The sequence below is a fragment of the Triturus cristatus genome, chromosome 2_2, assembly GCF_964204655.1.
Source record: "Triturus cristatus chromosome 2_2, aTriCri1.1, whole genome shotgun sequence".
Lineage (NCBI taxonomy): Eukaryota > Metazoa > Chordata > Amphibia > Caudata > Salamandridae > Triturus > Triturus cristatus.
The window spans coordinates 960,944,517-960,959,663 of NC_140582.1; the positions used below are offsets into that span (position 1 = coordinate 960,944,517).

The 15,147-nt window shown below is 43.4% G+C and overlaps 1 protein-coding gene across 1 annotated transcript in view; it reads right to left on the reverse strand.

Annotated features, from left to right (window-relative positions):
• Positions 1–12,669: 12,669 nt before the first annotated feature.
• Positions 12,670–15,147, reverse strand: part of LAP3 (leucine aminopeptidase 3) — a 353,892-nt gene continuing 351,414 nt past the window's right edge. The window contains exon 13 of the mRNA XM_085642373.1: positions 12,670–12,999. Coding sequence (XP_085498499.1) covers positions 12,804–12,999 — 196 coding nt within the window. The 3' untranslated portion in view covers positions 12,670–12,803. The remainder of the gene's footprint in view (positions 13,000–15,147) is intronic.

The following is a 15,147-nucleotide window of genomic DNA, read 5'->3' on the forward strand; positions in this document are numbered from 1 at the left end:
AATAGGCTGTGGCTGTGGTTGTGGTACGGTCTGGTGTGCAGCTTGCACAGGCTGTACATTCTGAGGTGCTTGTTGTTGGATCTGATCCTGTCTAGGCGGACGTGGTCTCTCCTTGGTTTTACCCGTAGAGATATTATGTTTCAGAACTGCACAATCGTTTATATAATGACCTGGCTGTTTACAATAGTTACATGTCCCTTTAACGGGAACCGCTGAGTTACTGGACTGTGTCGCACCCTTTTTATGACCGTCAGCTGGAACTGACTGAGCGACAAGCATTTTCATTTTCGTGTCTTTCATACGTCTTTGTTCGTGTTCTTGTTCTTCTCTAATTCTATTCTGGTGATACTGTAACATTTGTAACATTTGTGAAGGAGTGTTAGCTTGCCAAGTGCTCTCAACTTTCAATACTCTGTTTTTAACCTGCGGCAGGGAATTCTCGACTAGTTTTGTTACAAAAAGATGTGGATATGAATCACTACTTGCTTTCAGGCCGCTATTAATACCAAAACATTTCTCAAATCGGGAATAAAAATCACTAGTGTCTTCATCAGGTTTCTGTTTACAGGCTGAGATTGCTCCCCAATCTTCCTTTTTCGTAGTTAATAAACGTGGCAATACTTGCACTAATAATCCTGGCAATGCTTTTGTTTTGTCCCCAAGCCCTACGCCTGCAGTTCTGCTATTTTCTTCCGTTTCTAATGCGGTCCAATCAATCTTTTGGTCTCCCACCTCCCATTCTTTTTCCTTGAGTTTCTCATAAATACCGGCAGGCAATAATACTTTCAATATTTTCATAATGTCAGGATAGGTATAATCACCCATGAGCAACATGTCCTTTAGTTCACGGTGAAAACCTGCTGGATCTTTGTCATGGCTGGGCACTAATTTTTTCATTTCCAATAGTTCTATTTTAGTTATGGGCGTGTACACAAACACGCGTCTAAACGTATTGTCATCATTTCTTACTGGGTGTACTTCGCGTAAGGGATTCTGTCTGTCTATGTAATATGTTTTTCTCTCCATGGAAGGAGCTGGATCATGTTCTGGACACAAAAAGGCACTATATCTATGTCTGTATTCTAGAATTACTTTGATTAGATCGGTACCTAAACCTCTCCATTTGTTCATGAGTAGTTCTATCAATATATCAGGTAGGGGACCAGGATCGGAGTGTTGGCCTTTATATAATATAAGGAGATGTTGTATCATGTATATACTAGCTAAACGTTGTTCATCTGGGGCGAGATTCAGAAACGTGTGTGCTAGCGCATCATCACTGTATTTTTCAGAGCTGTCAGCCCATTGTACTGCTGACCTGGCTAATTCTTGGTCATCCATAGAATCGAGCATATGGTACCCCCTTCGTTCTCGAAGTAATTTATCAGTAGCCTGGAATAAGTGTTCAGGGGTCCTTAGATTTGAGATAACTGTTTGAAAAATTCTGTTACATTCTGGACGTATCGGACGTATTGTTTTATCAAAAGATCTTCCTTTTCCTACATAAGCTATCATTTGTTTAGCTGGTAATTCAAATTGTCCTGTGTTCATTTCTGACTGTTCCTCCTCCTCTTCCTCTGATTCAGTTTTATCTGCTTCTACTCTGCTTTCATGTATTCGTTCTACTTCTTTTCTGATCCTTCGGCACATGGCTTCTATACACTTCTGTTTATCATGTCTCCCGTCTGTTATATTCTGACCCCATTTGGTAAGTGCTTGCATTTCCTCCGAATCTACCTCTGGCCTATCTCTATTTCTGATCAAGCAGTTTATGAAAAAGCGTAACAATAATTTTTGTATGTCTACTTTCTGGTATTCCATGGCTTCGGCAATACTTTCAGGACCCTGCCCTGATTGGATAAAGCGATATATTTTGTCTAGATGTTCAACCATTCCTGGTAACGTCATTAAATAGTTTGCAGCTCGTCGCAAACGTACTGAAGACAGCAACATTCTGTCGTGTTTTCCTGGCACTGGATCATATCTACAATCGGAAAGAGGCTCCTTTAATATATTGTCTGATATTCTTTGGGGTGTACGTTGGTATGCTAAATCCCTATAAGTCAATCTAGTTGTTGGCGGTGGCGTGGAAAAACCTCCTGTCGCACCTCCTGAGGTGCCAAGTCCAAAAGGATTTGTTGGGTGTAGGGTAGAGAGTGTGGGTGCAGGAAGGACTGTGGAAACAGATGGAATGGTTAGAACTTGAGTAGGAGTTTGTTGCTGCGGAGGTGGGTGCAGCTGATTTTGGGGTTGAGCGTCGTTAACGGGTGGTGTGCGTGGCTGCGCACCATTTGTATATTCGGGGGCTGCATCGTCTAAATAGGAAGAAAGGAAAATGTCTTTTGCGGTCTTGGGATGTGCTTTAATCAGGAGTAACGGAGGTGGCAGATCTTTTGGTACCTCCAAGGTGGCCTTAGGCAAACCCTCGGCCAGAAGAGGATACATACCATTCATAAGAGTGTTTCGTTGTCTGTCTATTTGTTCTGTTTTTACTCGGGTACCTTCGTCAATTAATATGTTTTCTCGGGCTTTTTCTGAATCTTCCCTACTTTTCTCTTCCTTTCTGAGCGCTTTCTCTGTGCGCCTATGCGATTCTTTACGCCATAATTCAATGGCATCTTTCTGTGACTGTCTTGCTTTCTTTTTCCATAACGCTTCTTCTATTCTCATGATGCAATCTGCATCCCATGTTCCAGCAGCGGGCCATCTCTGACTCTCTGCTAAGTCCTTGGTGTAGTCCACCCATAGATCAAGATATAATACGGCATCTAGGCCATGTTTATGGTACATAAAGTACCCTGGAGTGTCCCTAGGTGGGATGGGAACAGCTTCCTCGAGTATCCCTTTTCTAGTTTTTATCTGCCTTAATTTTGAAAATAACGGCATCTTGAACCTTGTTACTTAATTCTTACTCGGTCTTGAACACAATAATTACGATAAACACAATAATGAAGATCGAACAGTCACTCATACCACGACATTTAAAACATATCAAAACATTTTAGAACGAACAATAATAATTAGAATAAAACTAGTTAACTGCATAATACTAAATATACTGTATGTACTGCTAAACAGTACAGATACACTGCTAAAACAGTGCAGACCAGGTCTGTGTACCCAGACCCGTCTTGACCGGCACAAACTAATGTGCACGTCTAGATGCGTCCCCAGCAACGGTACTCACCGGGAAGCACGGAACGGAAGGCCTCGGAAGTCTGGACTGGACTAGACCAAACTGGACTGGACTCGACTCGTGATTTAGATACTTCGGAACTTCGGAATCTGGTGGGCCTCTGTATACCTCGGATCTTGCTCTCTCAGCTAGGCTCTGGTCGGGATTCTCCGCACTCCTCACCGCCTCGTCTGGGTGTTGATCGCAGCCTCAGTCGCCCCCCGTTGGCCTGAGGGAGATACAGGAAATCCTGCGGGTACGCGTAATTGTCTCCGGCGCGTGGGGTGTGAGAGGTGTCCCTGTTCGGGCGCCAATTATGTGGTAAATATAAATTACCTAGACTTAATTTATGCGGTAAAATACAATACGAATAACTCAGTAAAAATAAGAGGCAGAATCCGTGGTATTCGAGGGTATAATAGGGAATTTATTCCTTACAAAGGAATGATGATTCGAACCAGGCAATCGAGTTCCGTCACCACGAAGGTTCAGGAAGGGATCAGCAATACATTATTGACAGGTTATAGCATATATAGTAATGCATTACAGTAGAGACAGATGCAGGAGGCATAACAGCTGATAAGAATACACATACGTAATAGAAAAGGCGTTACAATAGGCGTGCATAGAGGCGTATACTAAAAACGTCATTATGATGATGACACAAGTGGGTGGATCCATAAGAGGATCCTGCAAAGTCAGCAAAAAATATATGGCAGAGATGCGCGCGCAGCTGCATGACGTGTGATTGACGTGTAACTAGAGGGTGAAGGGAACTTGACATTTAGCCCTACATGAGGAGACAGAAGTCTGGGGTGTCAGGACAACCTAGTCCTAAATCATATCTAATATCTTGTGTTTAAGGAACTATATTATCTGGAAGGAAAGGTCTTTTCGGACAAAGCCTATTCTATACTGACTGCTAGTGCGTGTACAAGCGTCTAAGTGTCTACATGAGATGCGAGGGGGCATGGGCCTACCATGGTAACGAGAGTCATGAATTACTTGCACGGAGACAGTAAGGCCAGGCCCTTTGCTCTGTAGCTGGAGGGATGTTTACCTAAGCTACTTAGACAGGAATGCATTTCTTGAGGAGCGGAACAGATAACTTGAAGGCTGAATACAGTTTTGGCAGGCAACAGGTCGGGCTAGGCACCGTTAGCCGTGCAGGAAGTAAGACAAAGTTCATGGATACAGATGCAGGTCCAGGCTGGAGCATTCAGAGGCAGAAACAGGAAAAAGCTCGATGGCAGAATTCAGGGCCTACCTTGCCAGAGCTGGAAAACGTGAAAAGTATACCATATAAAGACGGTGGCAAGGCATACTTAGGAACGGAAATATCTGACCCATTCATGGCAGATCTGAAAGAGGACATATTAACGTTGGACACAATTGTATTTGCGTCTTCATAGCTTGAAGTGGAGGGAACATACATGTACTTGTAACATGTACATGGAGCCGTTGGGGTCTAGATAGGGGACACAATTGACCATAAAAATTCATATTTCCTCAAAGCGTCCTTCCCACACCATGTAACCAAGCCATAAGATAGAGTGGGCATTATCTGTGCTGCCATTAATTTTAATTGGTGGTTATAGTTAGGACAGTCCATTTTTCCTTTTAGGAAGCGGTGGGCAAAAATAAAGGATTGTGCCTTTGCTTTTAATGCTGTTTTGTGGTCCTTGTAATTTGCTCCTTTTATTATTGTTATTCCCAGGTACTTGTAATGCTCTTGTTCTTTCACTGTTATCCCTTGTGCCGTCCATTTGTACTTTAATTTTTTCGGGTCAACTAGACGGACCACTTTAGTTTTTTCTTTGTTTAGGTCCAAGCTTTCACTTTCTAAGTACGATGTTAGTTTGATAATGGCTCTTTGTAAACCGATTGGGGTTTTACTCAACAAAACAATGTCATCAGCATATTGTAAATAGTATATTGGGTTATTTACCAAGTGTGGAGGGTGACTATCTACTGATTCGATCGCGTTTGTAAGGTCAGAAAGAAAAAGATTAAAGAGAGTGGGGGCTAAGACACAGCCTTGTTTTAGACCTTGGTGCGTTGGGATGCTCCCTGTAGTACTACCTCCATTTCCCAATTTCACCTTTGTCCAAGTATTGTGATATAAGGCTTTGATGGCTATTAAGAGCTGGTGTGGCAGCCCCCAACTCGCCAACTTACTCCATAGGCGCTCTCTGTTTACTCGATCGAAGGCGGACTTGATATCTATAAAACAGGCATACAGGCGAGTGCCCTTTTCTACAGCTTGGTCTATTAGGATAGCCAGACAAGTTAGGTTAGTTATTGTTCCCATTCCTTGCCTAAATCCTGTTTGAAATTTTGGCATAATCTTTGTTTCTGAAATCCAAGCTTGTAGTTCGAGTAAATACAAGAGGCAAATAGTTTGGCCTCTACATCTATTAAGGATATCAATCTGTAGTTTGAGGGGTTACGATGGTCACCGTGCTTAAATATGGGGTGAATGATGCTACCTTTCCAGGAGACAGGTAACTCTGCTTGTTTGTATATTTGATTGAACAGGGGTGTTAGGGTCTCCGACCACAGGTTCGGGTCGTGCTTAAAAATTGCATTTGGCAGTCCGTTTGGTCCTGCTGCCCCCTCTGTCTTTAATCTTAAAAATATCATCCTCAGTTAGTTTTTGATGGTTAAATCGTCTAATTCTATTGACCCATTCTCCGGTTTTTCCTGCTCGAGTTCCCGGTTTTTATTTTTATTCTCTCCTTTTGGTTCCTCCGTGTGGTCCTTCACTGCCCCAGAGCCGTTGTATAGAGTTTGCACGTGTCTGATCCAGGTATCTGCACCAACCCCGGCTTCCTGTTGAAGTTTAACCCCTTGATTGAGATCATTTATGATGCCCCAAAAGTCCCGACTGTTAGGATTTTTACCCGAAATTAACAACTTATTCCAGATGGTTTCTTTGTATGTGTGCTTTGCGGCAGTCAATGCCTTCCTATAAGTACTACTGGCTCTCCTCAATTTGGATTTGTTTACCGCAGATCCCAATGTTTTTTGATTTGCCAGGGCCCGGACCTCCTTGGCCACCTTTCTTTTTTTTTTAGCTCTAAGATCCATGTTGAACCACGGCTCCTTTTTGTTGTTAAAATTTCTATGGTTCCCTGAGCTTGCTGGGAACTTTTGCTGCAAGACCTGAATCATTTGTTCCCAGTTGGGTACTCGGTCCTCCTCCTTTTGGGTTCCAATGTTAGCCATCTGTGCTTTAACTGAGTCCGTGATTTTGCCCAAACCCTCTCCACGCCATTTTAATTTTTTCAGGTTAAACCTTGATGCGTGTTGCAGTAGGGAGGTCATTATTGGCGCCATGCTTGGTGCAATACTCAGACTTATTATTTGGGAAGATGGTCACTTGCAGCTCAATGTTCTATACCAAACGCTTCGATACTGGGGATTAACTCGTCGCTTATTTTAGTATAGTTGATTATTGAGTGTACCCTGCCACATAAGTGTGGCGGATGCCGGCCTATCCTCCTTAGAATTCCCATTTAGTATTGACAGTCCATAGTCATTTAGGCTGGATGCTAACTTTTTTCCTCCACATTTTACTTTTATCTTCACCTTCGCCTTGTTTTGATCGATAAGGAGATTGTTAAAGTCCCCGGAAATGACCAGTGGATATTGTAAATAAGTCCTTTGCATGAACTTGATAAGTGATAACAAGGTCACGTGTTTTTCTTTTTGTGACTGGTCTGTCAGGGTGGATGTAGACATTGAGTATTATCAATTTCCATGGTTCCGTTCCCGGTGACTGGTTTTCGGTGATTCTAATCACTTGGACCCACTTCAGGCCCACATCTATCTCCTCAGATGCCCAGTTAAACTTGAGGGTTACGTATGTCGATAATCCACCGCGAGGGTGGCCGTGCGTGGAAAGGCTTTCTGCATATATTTGATGTTCTTTGAAGCCTGGAATTGGAGTCGATCTTAGTTTCCAGGACTCCTGGATCAAAATTATGTCTTGTCGTAGAAAGAAGGCTTGGGTTTCATGATCATGGGCCATTTCTCGAAAGCCGTGCACGTTCCACGAAGAAATTGAAACTATGGGCTTCTTTATTACATTCTGGAGGGGCATCAAGTTCCGTGAAATCTCGGTAGAGTTTAAATCAGGGTTAGGTAGCTTTGTTACTCAGGACGGTGGGAATCCAGGACCAATCCGTTCTGTCTATATGACGGCGATCGGTTGCTTGTGACTTACGGGTTGCACTTAAAGGCTCTGGCGTAGAGGCCCTGACGCCGTGTAGACAAGCGGAAAGTTGGCCTGTGCTCTCTTGCCCCTTTATTTGGTCCCGTGTACTAAATTGTAATGGATATGGGTACCTCGGGCGCTTGTGGCGCATAGTAGATATTCCCCATGTTTCGAACTGAGGTCTTGCGAGGTAAATCCTATCTACCAAGTCCTTTGAGGCCCAAGTTGTAACTGTTTCTTCTATGTCCGCATTGTTTGCGTTTTGCTGGAATTCAACAGAATAAAGGTCCTGGGAAGTAATGCCTTTTAGGTCCGATACTTCTTTGAACAACGTTAACAGGTTGCCTCGGTTCAGATTGTCCTGCGTACCCCTTGTCGAATATTCTGGGATAAATGTTAGTTTTAGCTCATATGGATCTGAGTGTTTACTTTGCTCCTTGAATATTGGGCCTATTTTGCAAGGAGCAAGGTTGCAAGCTTGAATCCTGGTGCTGACAGACCTGGTCAGTTGTTGTTCTTGCTCGTGCTGAGCAGCCTCAGATTTGAATACTTTTTTCTGTGTAAGGGCTGTATTCTTTATCTTCGATCGGGGCATACTTTGCTCCCTTTGTAATAGCGAGCATTTGCGTTCCTTTTCCAGGACAGTAATTCGCAAGGGGGTTAATGCTGATTTGTTTTCGACTACTGCTACTGAACCACGTTGTTAGTGTGCGTTCCTTTCTGGTATTGCAAATGATTGTTGCTCAATAACATTTTCTATAGCTGGATTTAAGCCCTCTTTATGGCTGTTTTTTATGACCAGACTGTTTATTACCGAGGCTCGTGTCGAGTCGTGCTCCTCACAAGCTCCGTACTCGCCCACTTGTGTTGGCTTGGAATCTTTACTTCCCAGTACTTGTACTAGAGATTGCTGGTTTGTTCTTATATCCATTTTGCTATTGTCACCCATAGATGGATGTGGGCTTGGGTTGTCTCCTAATCTGGGGCCTTCTTCCCTTCGTATGATTGATGGATTTGGTTTGTCGATTGGGTCTGCTAGAAAACCCTCACCTGCTGTTGACCCGTTCAAAAAATTATATTTGTTTCCGTGATGGCATTTGTTTTTAAATATGGGGAAGATTTTCTCAGGATCAACGTTGAGTTGTTTCTTGTTCTTGGGCCTAGCCTTTCTCGCCCTTTTCCTTTCTCTCTATTTTTCCTCGATGGTAAATTGGTGGATGGGCTGAGATTCTTCAGTGTCTAAGACTGTTTTACCTAGACCACGTTCCTTTAATGATTGTTCTTGATCCGTTGTTTGTTTACTTTTTGTGGCCTTTCTCTTAAGTGTTTGTAATTTTTCCGGGGAAGGAGTTATTTCTAACACCTGTCTGTTAACGCGTGATAGTTTTACCTCCCCTAGTATGTCCATCAGGATGGCCGGAAGGCTTGTTAGCTTTTCGATTATACTTCCACATCCACAGTTTTGTTTTTGATTACTCCTACCTATGTTAAGATCTGATTTCCCCTGAGTTGTTAGGAGCGATGAAAGGGAGTCCAATTTTGCATTTATACCCGAGATGTGCCTAAAGGCATAAGTTGTGTGACTAAATGCTCAAGCAATTTAGAGTCTTGTGGCCTTTGCAGCTTCAATTTTACCGTAAAAATATAAAGCCTTATGCTTGAAATGGAAAAACTAGTGGGGAAGCTGGAGGGCCTACACCTTCCCTCTAAAGTACAACGGGGATAGTTAATGCATTACATTGGTAGGAGTGAACCGTTCCTTATGTAAACTATGTGGTGGAAACTTATGAGCCTTTGTACCTGAGGAGGTTAAGAATTTAAAATAAGTGAAAGTAGTTCTTAACCTTTTGACTTTCGTGAACCCTCACTCAGTCACTACTGGACGCTGGGAAACTATACCCAAAAATACAGACACAAGTACACAAACAAATACACAACTAATTAAATATTTATTTAATTCACAAAATAAATGTGCAATTATCATTTTAATTGTAATGGGAAGGTTGGAGCTTTTAAAAATAGTCTTATTTCTAAAAGATGAAGCGATATATTAGCCTCTAGCATATCACTTTGTCTTTTTTGCCCCTAATGCATGCTCTCTTTTTGTTAGCAATGCCTGTGATGCTTTGAGGTCCCCAATTGCCCTTACTAGATTTAATTTGCTGAAGTTGTGCTGCTTCATGAATGAGGATAGGATGCCTAGTTAATTTTTAGGATCCAGTTTCAAGTTCCTTCACATTTGTACAGCATCTTAAAACTGTGTGTTGCTTTTTATGGCTATATACTTTATTTATCTCGTAAAATTTACTTTTCTAAACTGTTGTGGACCCTGAGGCGTCCACGGACCACAGGTTAAGAACCATTGGTCTTATAGACAAAGTACAGTCCATAGAAGAAAACAAGGATCTATTATAGCCCAACGTAGCGGGCACTACCAGCCATTAAAAGCCCGCTCCAGCGTTAAAAGCCCAAGCCTAGGGCTCGGGCCTTTAACATGGGAGCAGGCCTTTAATGGCCAGTATAGCCAACTATGGAGAGCTCTAAGGTTATTAGAACATTTCGCCCCTAGAGGGAAGAATGTTCTAATTTGTAAAACAAAGGCCTCACTGAGCCTGAGGGGTTTCAATTTCCCTCGGGCTCCGTGAGGCCTTTGGTAAAGGCTGTGAATAAACATTGGAATGTTGGAGCTCCGGGCTTCTACCATCCATTAGAAGTCCGGAGCATTCAATTGTTTTCAATGGAGCTCCCAACATTACAGTGTTCTAACAGTATTTAACTTCCATACTTGTTGGGAGAGTTGATGAAATGGGGCTTTCCCACACAGTGTGGAGAGGGGAAAGGGTGGGTTGAGATATGGAAGAGATCATTCCCCTGATGAGGTCGTAAGGCACACAGGTTTGAGTTCTATTTCACCTGAACTGGTATTTTTTTCACTGCTTTCTGTAGCCCTTACTGAATAAAAATATATCGGAGAAACAAAACCTAAAGCCACAATTCACCACTGCTGTGAAATGGATTAGTCATTTGTTCATCCTGCTTTACCAAAGGGAGGGAAATTTCGTAGGAGATCTCCAGCCCTCTTGCATCCAGCAGGGCAAGAAACAGACCAGCATCTGGGTGCATATGTGATAACAGCTGTTAAGTCTCTGATTCATCCTTGTCTAACCCTATGAGCTAGGTCTTTTTAGGTCTGGGGCCGTATTACATACAACGTACTTTCCCATTTTGGGCCACGGTGCACCTTTCAAAAGGTGCGCCGGGAACAAACAGGGAAAGTGTGCCATAATATTCAGAATGCACTGCCCTGGGGGAAGGATTCAAGTAAAACACGGAGTGGTTGCTTCAAAGCTGCTCCGTGTTTCACAGTGCAGGCAGCATGCGACCTGCACTTCCAAGATGGGAGGGAGATCCTTTTCCAGACAGGTGCAGTGCATGCACCCCCCTGCAGGAGGATGTCTTGGTAGAGGGGGTGGGGAGGGTCCATGGGATCCCGTTTCTTCCCCCTTTACATTCACCAGAGGGCAGCTTTTAGGAGGTGCACCACCTTTCTGTGACACACTTTCAGTGCGGTTTATAAAGGCATGTTTGCCTTTGCACCTGTGTCAATAATTTGGATTGGGCACAAAGGCAAATCGATTCCTTCCTTTGCATGGGGCCAAGCTCAACTTTTGCAAATAAAGAAGTGCCATCTAATGATAGTACTGGTGATACATATGCGCCAGCGCTATCCGCATTACAGAAGGGGGCGCACAAGCATCAGCGGCCCCTTCTGTAATACCGTCGCGCACACCTGTTGTGCTCCCGGGGCACAATGTATATATAATATGGCCCCTGGTGTCCTAATTTGTTAAGCAAGAAACGGTTCTGAAGTTAACATTGAACAGTGTTGATGACCTGCTGCGTGGTGCACTGAATCAGGGCTCAGAGACGGTTGTTTTGTGTTGGGAGCAGCAAAGGTGGAATCAGAGGCAAAGCCTTATTGGATGCACAATAAAAGCTGTGGACAGATTTAATGGTAAGAAGACCTGCGTGGAGGAACGTCTGTGAGCATAAGGGAATAGTTAATGCGCTTTAGGGGTGACAGTGGACGGGGCATGGATGACCTCAAAGTGATCATGACTGGTAGAGAGAAGGGGAAATAGTGCTGGCTTTTCTCTACACAGGCAGACAACGGCTTCAACACTTTCGAGGACTCCTAACCTGGAGTGGTGGTTCTCTTATTTTTGAGACAATAGGATGAATCGGAATGGTGTTTCTCTTCCCAGATGTGTCAAGAAATTGGTTTTCCATAGACCACTCCAGGCGGCACTGCAACAAAAAGTGGGACGGGGTTGCTCTTCTTTTTGAGGGGAGGGAGGGAGGGGGGGGGGGGACAACCACCAACTGCAAGAAAAACTTTTGTACCCCTTTCTTGTATATCCTTGTGATTCATCCAGAGTAATAATTCCTAGGAGCCAGATTTGTATTTCTGTTCTATAATGCTCAAGCATTGTTGTACGTAGACCAAAAAGAGTATAACACCAGAGAACCCACACACTGAGATCTAACAAGCAAGGGAGAGCCTCCGATAAAAATCAAACTGCATTTTACTACTACCAGAAATGTTCTATAATGCTCTAACAAGAACTGAAAAGTCTGCATCTTCTGTGCTTCGGCTCAAAATACTCTCTTGCAAGGACACATCTATATCCCATCATGAAGATCGATGTCAAACTAACTAAGCTGTCAGCTGACGCTGTCATTTCCAATGCACAGTATTCACAGTGCCTAACCTACTCACAAGCCATTAGCGATAATATCCATACATGTAAATCCAATGAAATCGAGGAGCTGCCTTCTGAGACACACACCTCTACAATTGGAACATGATTATACTGACTTCCTCATTCGCAACTGCTGAACATCACACTGATCTACCAGACTTTATAAATGATAGAACTTGATATCCTTATCGCTCAAATGAACATGGTTCAAGACTACAAGGCAAGCTATTATGGGCATCCTACTGCCCTAACACTTCCTCATTACCCGTTTTCACCACAAAGAAAGGCTATGAGCGAGAGTTTCCTTGATTGATTTATAGAAATGACTTCATTTGCGGACAAAGCTATGCACACAAATTCAATCAGTTTCAAAGCCAACATTGTGAATCTTCTGCCCAAAAAATCTTTGAAGGATGCTGCATGCCAGGTCCAATTGTTTTCAAATGAATACAGAGTTTGAGGGCCTCAACATGAAAAACTACAAGAAATAGTTAAAGAGCAAAACATGAAAATACAAGTTATAGATACCTTTATTCAAATATTTTGAATAGGTTTATATATAAATATATATATCAAAAGAGAAGACCACCTTTACATGGCATCTGCCTGATTTAACATGGCTTAGGTCAGTGCACAACATTATTTGTTACATCTTTTGTGACTCTTCTGAGAGACGAGTTGCAAACTCCACTAAAGTCCTGGTGGGTCGTCCTGCCATGCCTTTGCGAAGGTAGGGCACCTCGTCTTTGTTTGACATCACTCCAGCTATGTCCAGGTGCGCCCAATGAGGGGCGGTCACGAACTCCTTCAAGAATGCCGCAGCCGTGCACGCTCCGCCCGACCTACAAACAGGAGATACAATGCTTCTGAAAATGTCCAAAGCAACATCTCACTTGAACAAAAGGTGAAATTTAGGCAAGGCCCTCATAAACCTCTGCACCCCCCCCCCCCCCACCCCTTCAGCGTCATCGCAGGACAGTAAGTAAACTGCCCAAAGAAGGGCTGGTGTGTGCCAGCGGATTGCCAGGATAGATACATTATATTGTTTCAAAACATCTGTAGAGTACTGATCACTGGACAGAAATACATGAAGGTTAAATTCAATGAGTTAAACAATTAAGTCTCCCAAGGCGTGTGCACAGATAAAGAATTTGCAAAATCGAAGGGATGAAAAAGAAAAAAACAAATGCAGTGGTGAAGAGGTGATGCAACAATATCTGTAGTTAACCTGAACTCCTGCTTTGAAGGCAAGGTCAATAACGTCTAACCACCCTAACAAGTTACAACGGACCGTTGGCTTGTGCTCCGGGCAAAATATAGACAACGTTGACACTATTAAACAAACAAATATACATACTGCTCCAAATACTGTCAGGGTGTGCTCAGAAGGATGTAAAAAGTGACTGGAAAGCGATTACCTGTGACGTTTGTTTTTAAAAATGTCCATTTCTAAAATAACTGACATTGAACAATCATAGGTGCAGTATCCCAGAAGGATGACACAAACAGAAGTCAGCCAGGACAGAACACATACATGAGCAAATCTACAAGACGCATCATTTTAATATCACTGCAAATTATTTTCTTCAGGTTCTAGCACGCATTCGCATTTATTCCTAATACCTGGACAATATTTACTGCTACTACCTGGCATAGCGTGCTGTAAGCAAGCATTCCATGTAGTTTATATTTTTAGCACTTCCCTGGCATCTACGTCCTTCATACACAGATTGTTTGCTGTTATGCAGCAGTTCAACTCGTCCCTCCATCTTTCTATATTGGGAGCCTCGGAAGTACCCCAAGCCAGGACCAGGTCTAACTGGTAGAAAATCACTTTGAATTTAGTCAAGACAATTTTACTCCTATTCTCAAAGTATTCATAAGTGGAGTCAATTTAATTTGCACTTTTAAACACGTTATAATTTCTCTGAGAACGGTCAACTGCAATGCAGTCCCGAAATGTGATAAAAACAAAAAGGTTTCACGCACCCTTTTTTAAGTATATGCAAAGGGGGCTCTCAACATGACCCACAGCAAATAGTCAGGACCTATGGTTGTACATCTTAAGAAGAATTGTCAATTGAACCAGCTTAAAATTCGATTGTATGACCACTTTGCTCAACTGGGATAATTCCGCCATCAGCTCCTTAGGTCAAGTTGTGGGTTATCCTGTATGTAGCGCCAGTCTAAGCCACCACTCTTTAGCGCATGTTGTACATTTAGATGATCTTGATAGATCGTAATAAAGTCGGTCTGTGTCGGGCCAAGTTTGGAGATGCTGATCATATCCCAAGCTCTTTGTTCTGATGGGACTGGAATGTATTCTGCATGGTACAAAGGCGTCTTTCCCTTGCCAGCAGTATCTGGCTACATAAGAATCGGGTACTCAGATTTTTATATAAGGTCCTAACATTATGCTAATGTATCAAGTGTGCAGAGGCCTGGGCCTGTCCATGACAACAGGAAGTTCAAGACCTGTCCTGTGACGTGAAGGAACGCACCAAGCATACCCCAATAGTAGACAACAGACTACTGCTCCTGACCTGGGTGCAGAACATAGAGGTGGTAGAAGCAAACTATGCTTTAATGTTGTATGACATTAGAATGCATGCCTTTACCATGAATATCAATCAATCAATCAAGGAATTTGTATCGCGCACTACTCACCCGGAAGGGTCTCAAGGCGCTTTGGCGGAGGGGGTCTGCTACTGCTCGAACAGCCAGGTCTTGAGCTGTTTCCTGAAGGCGAGGTGGTCCTGGGTCAGCCGCAGGTGGGCGGGCAGGGAGTTCCATGTCTTAGCCGCCAGGTAGGAGAAGGATCTTCCTCCGGCGGTGGCTCTCTGGATGCGAGGGACGACGGCGAGGGCGAGGTTCGCGGATCGTAGCTGTTGGGTGGGCGTGTAGAAGGTCAGGCGGTCGTTGAGGTACCTTGTGCCCAGGTCGTGGAGGGATTTGTGTGCGTGGGTGAGGAGTCTGAACATGATCCTCTT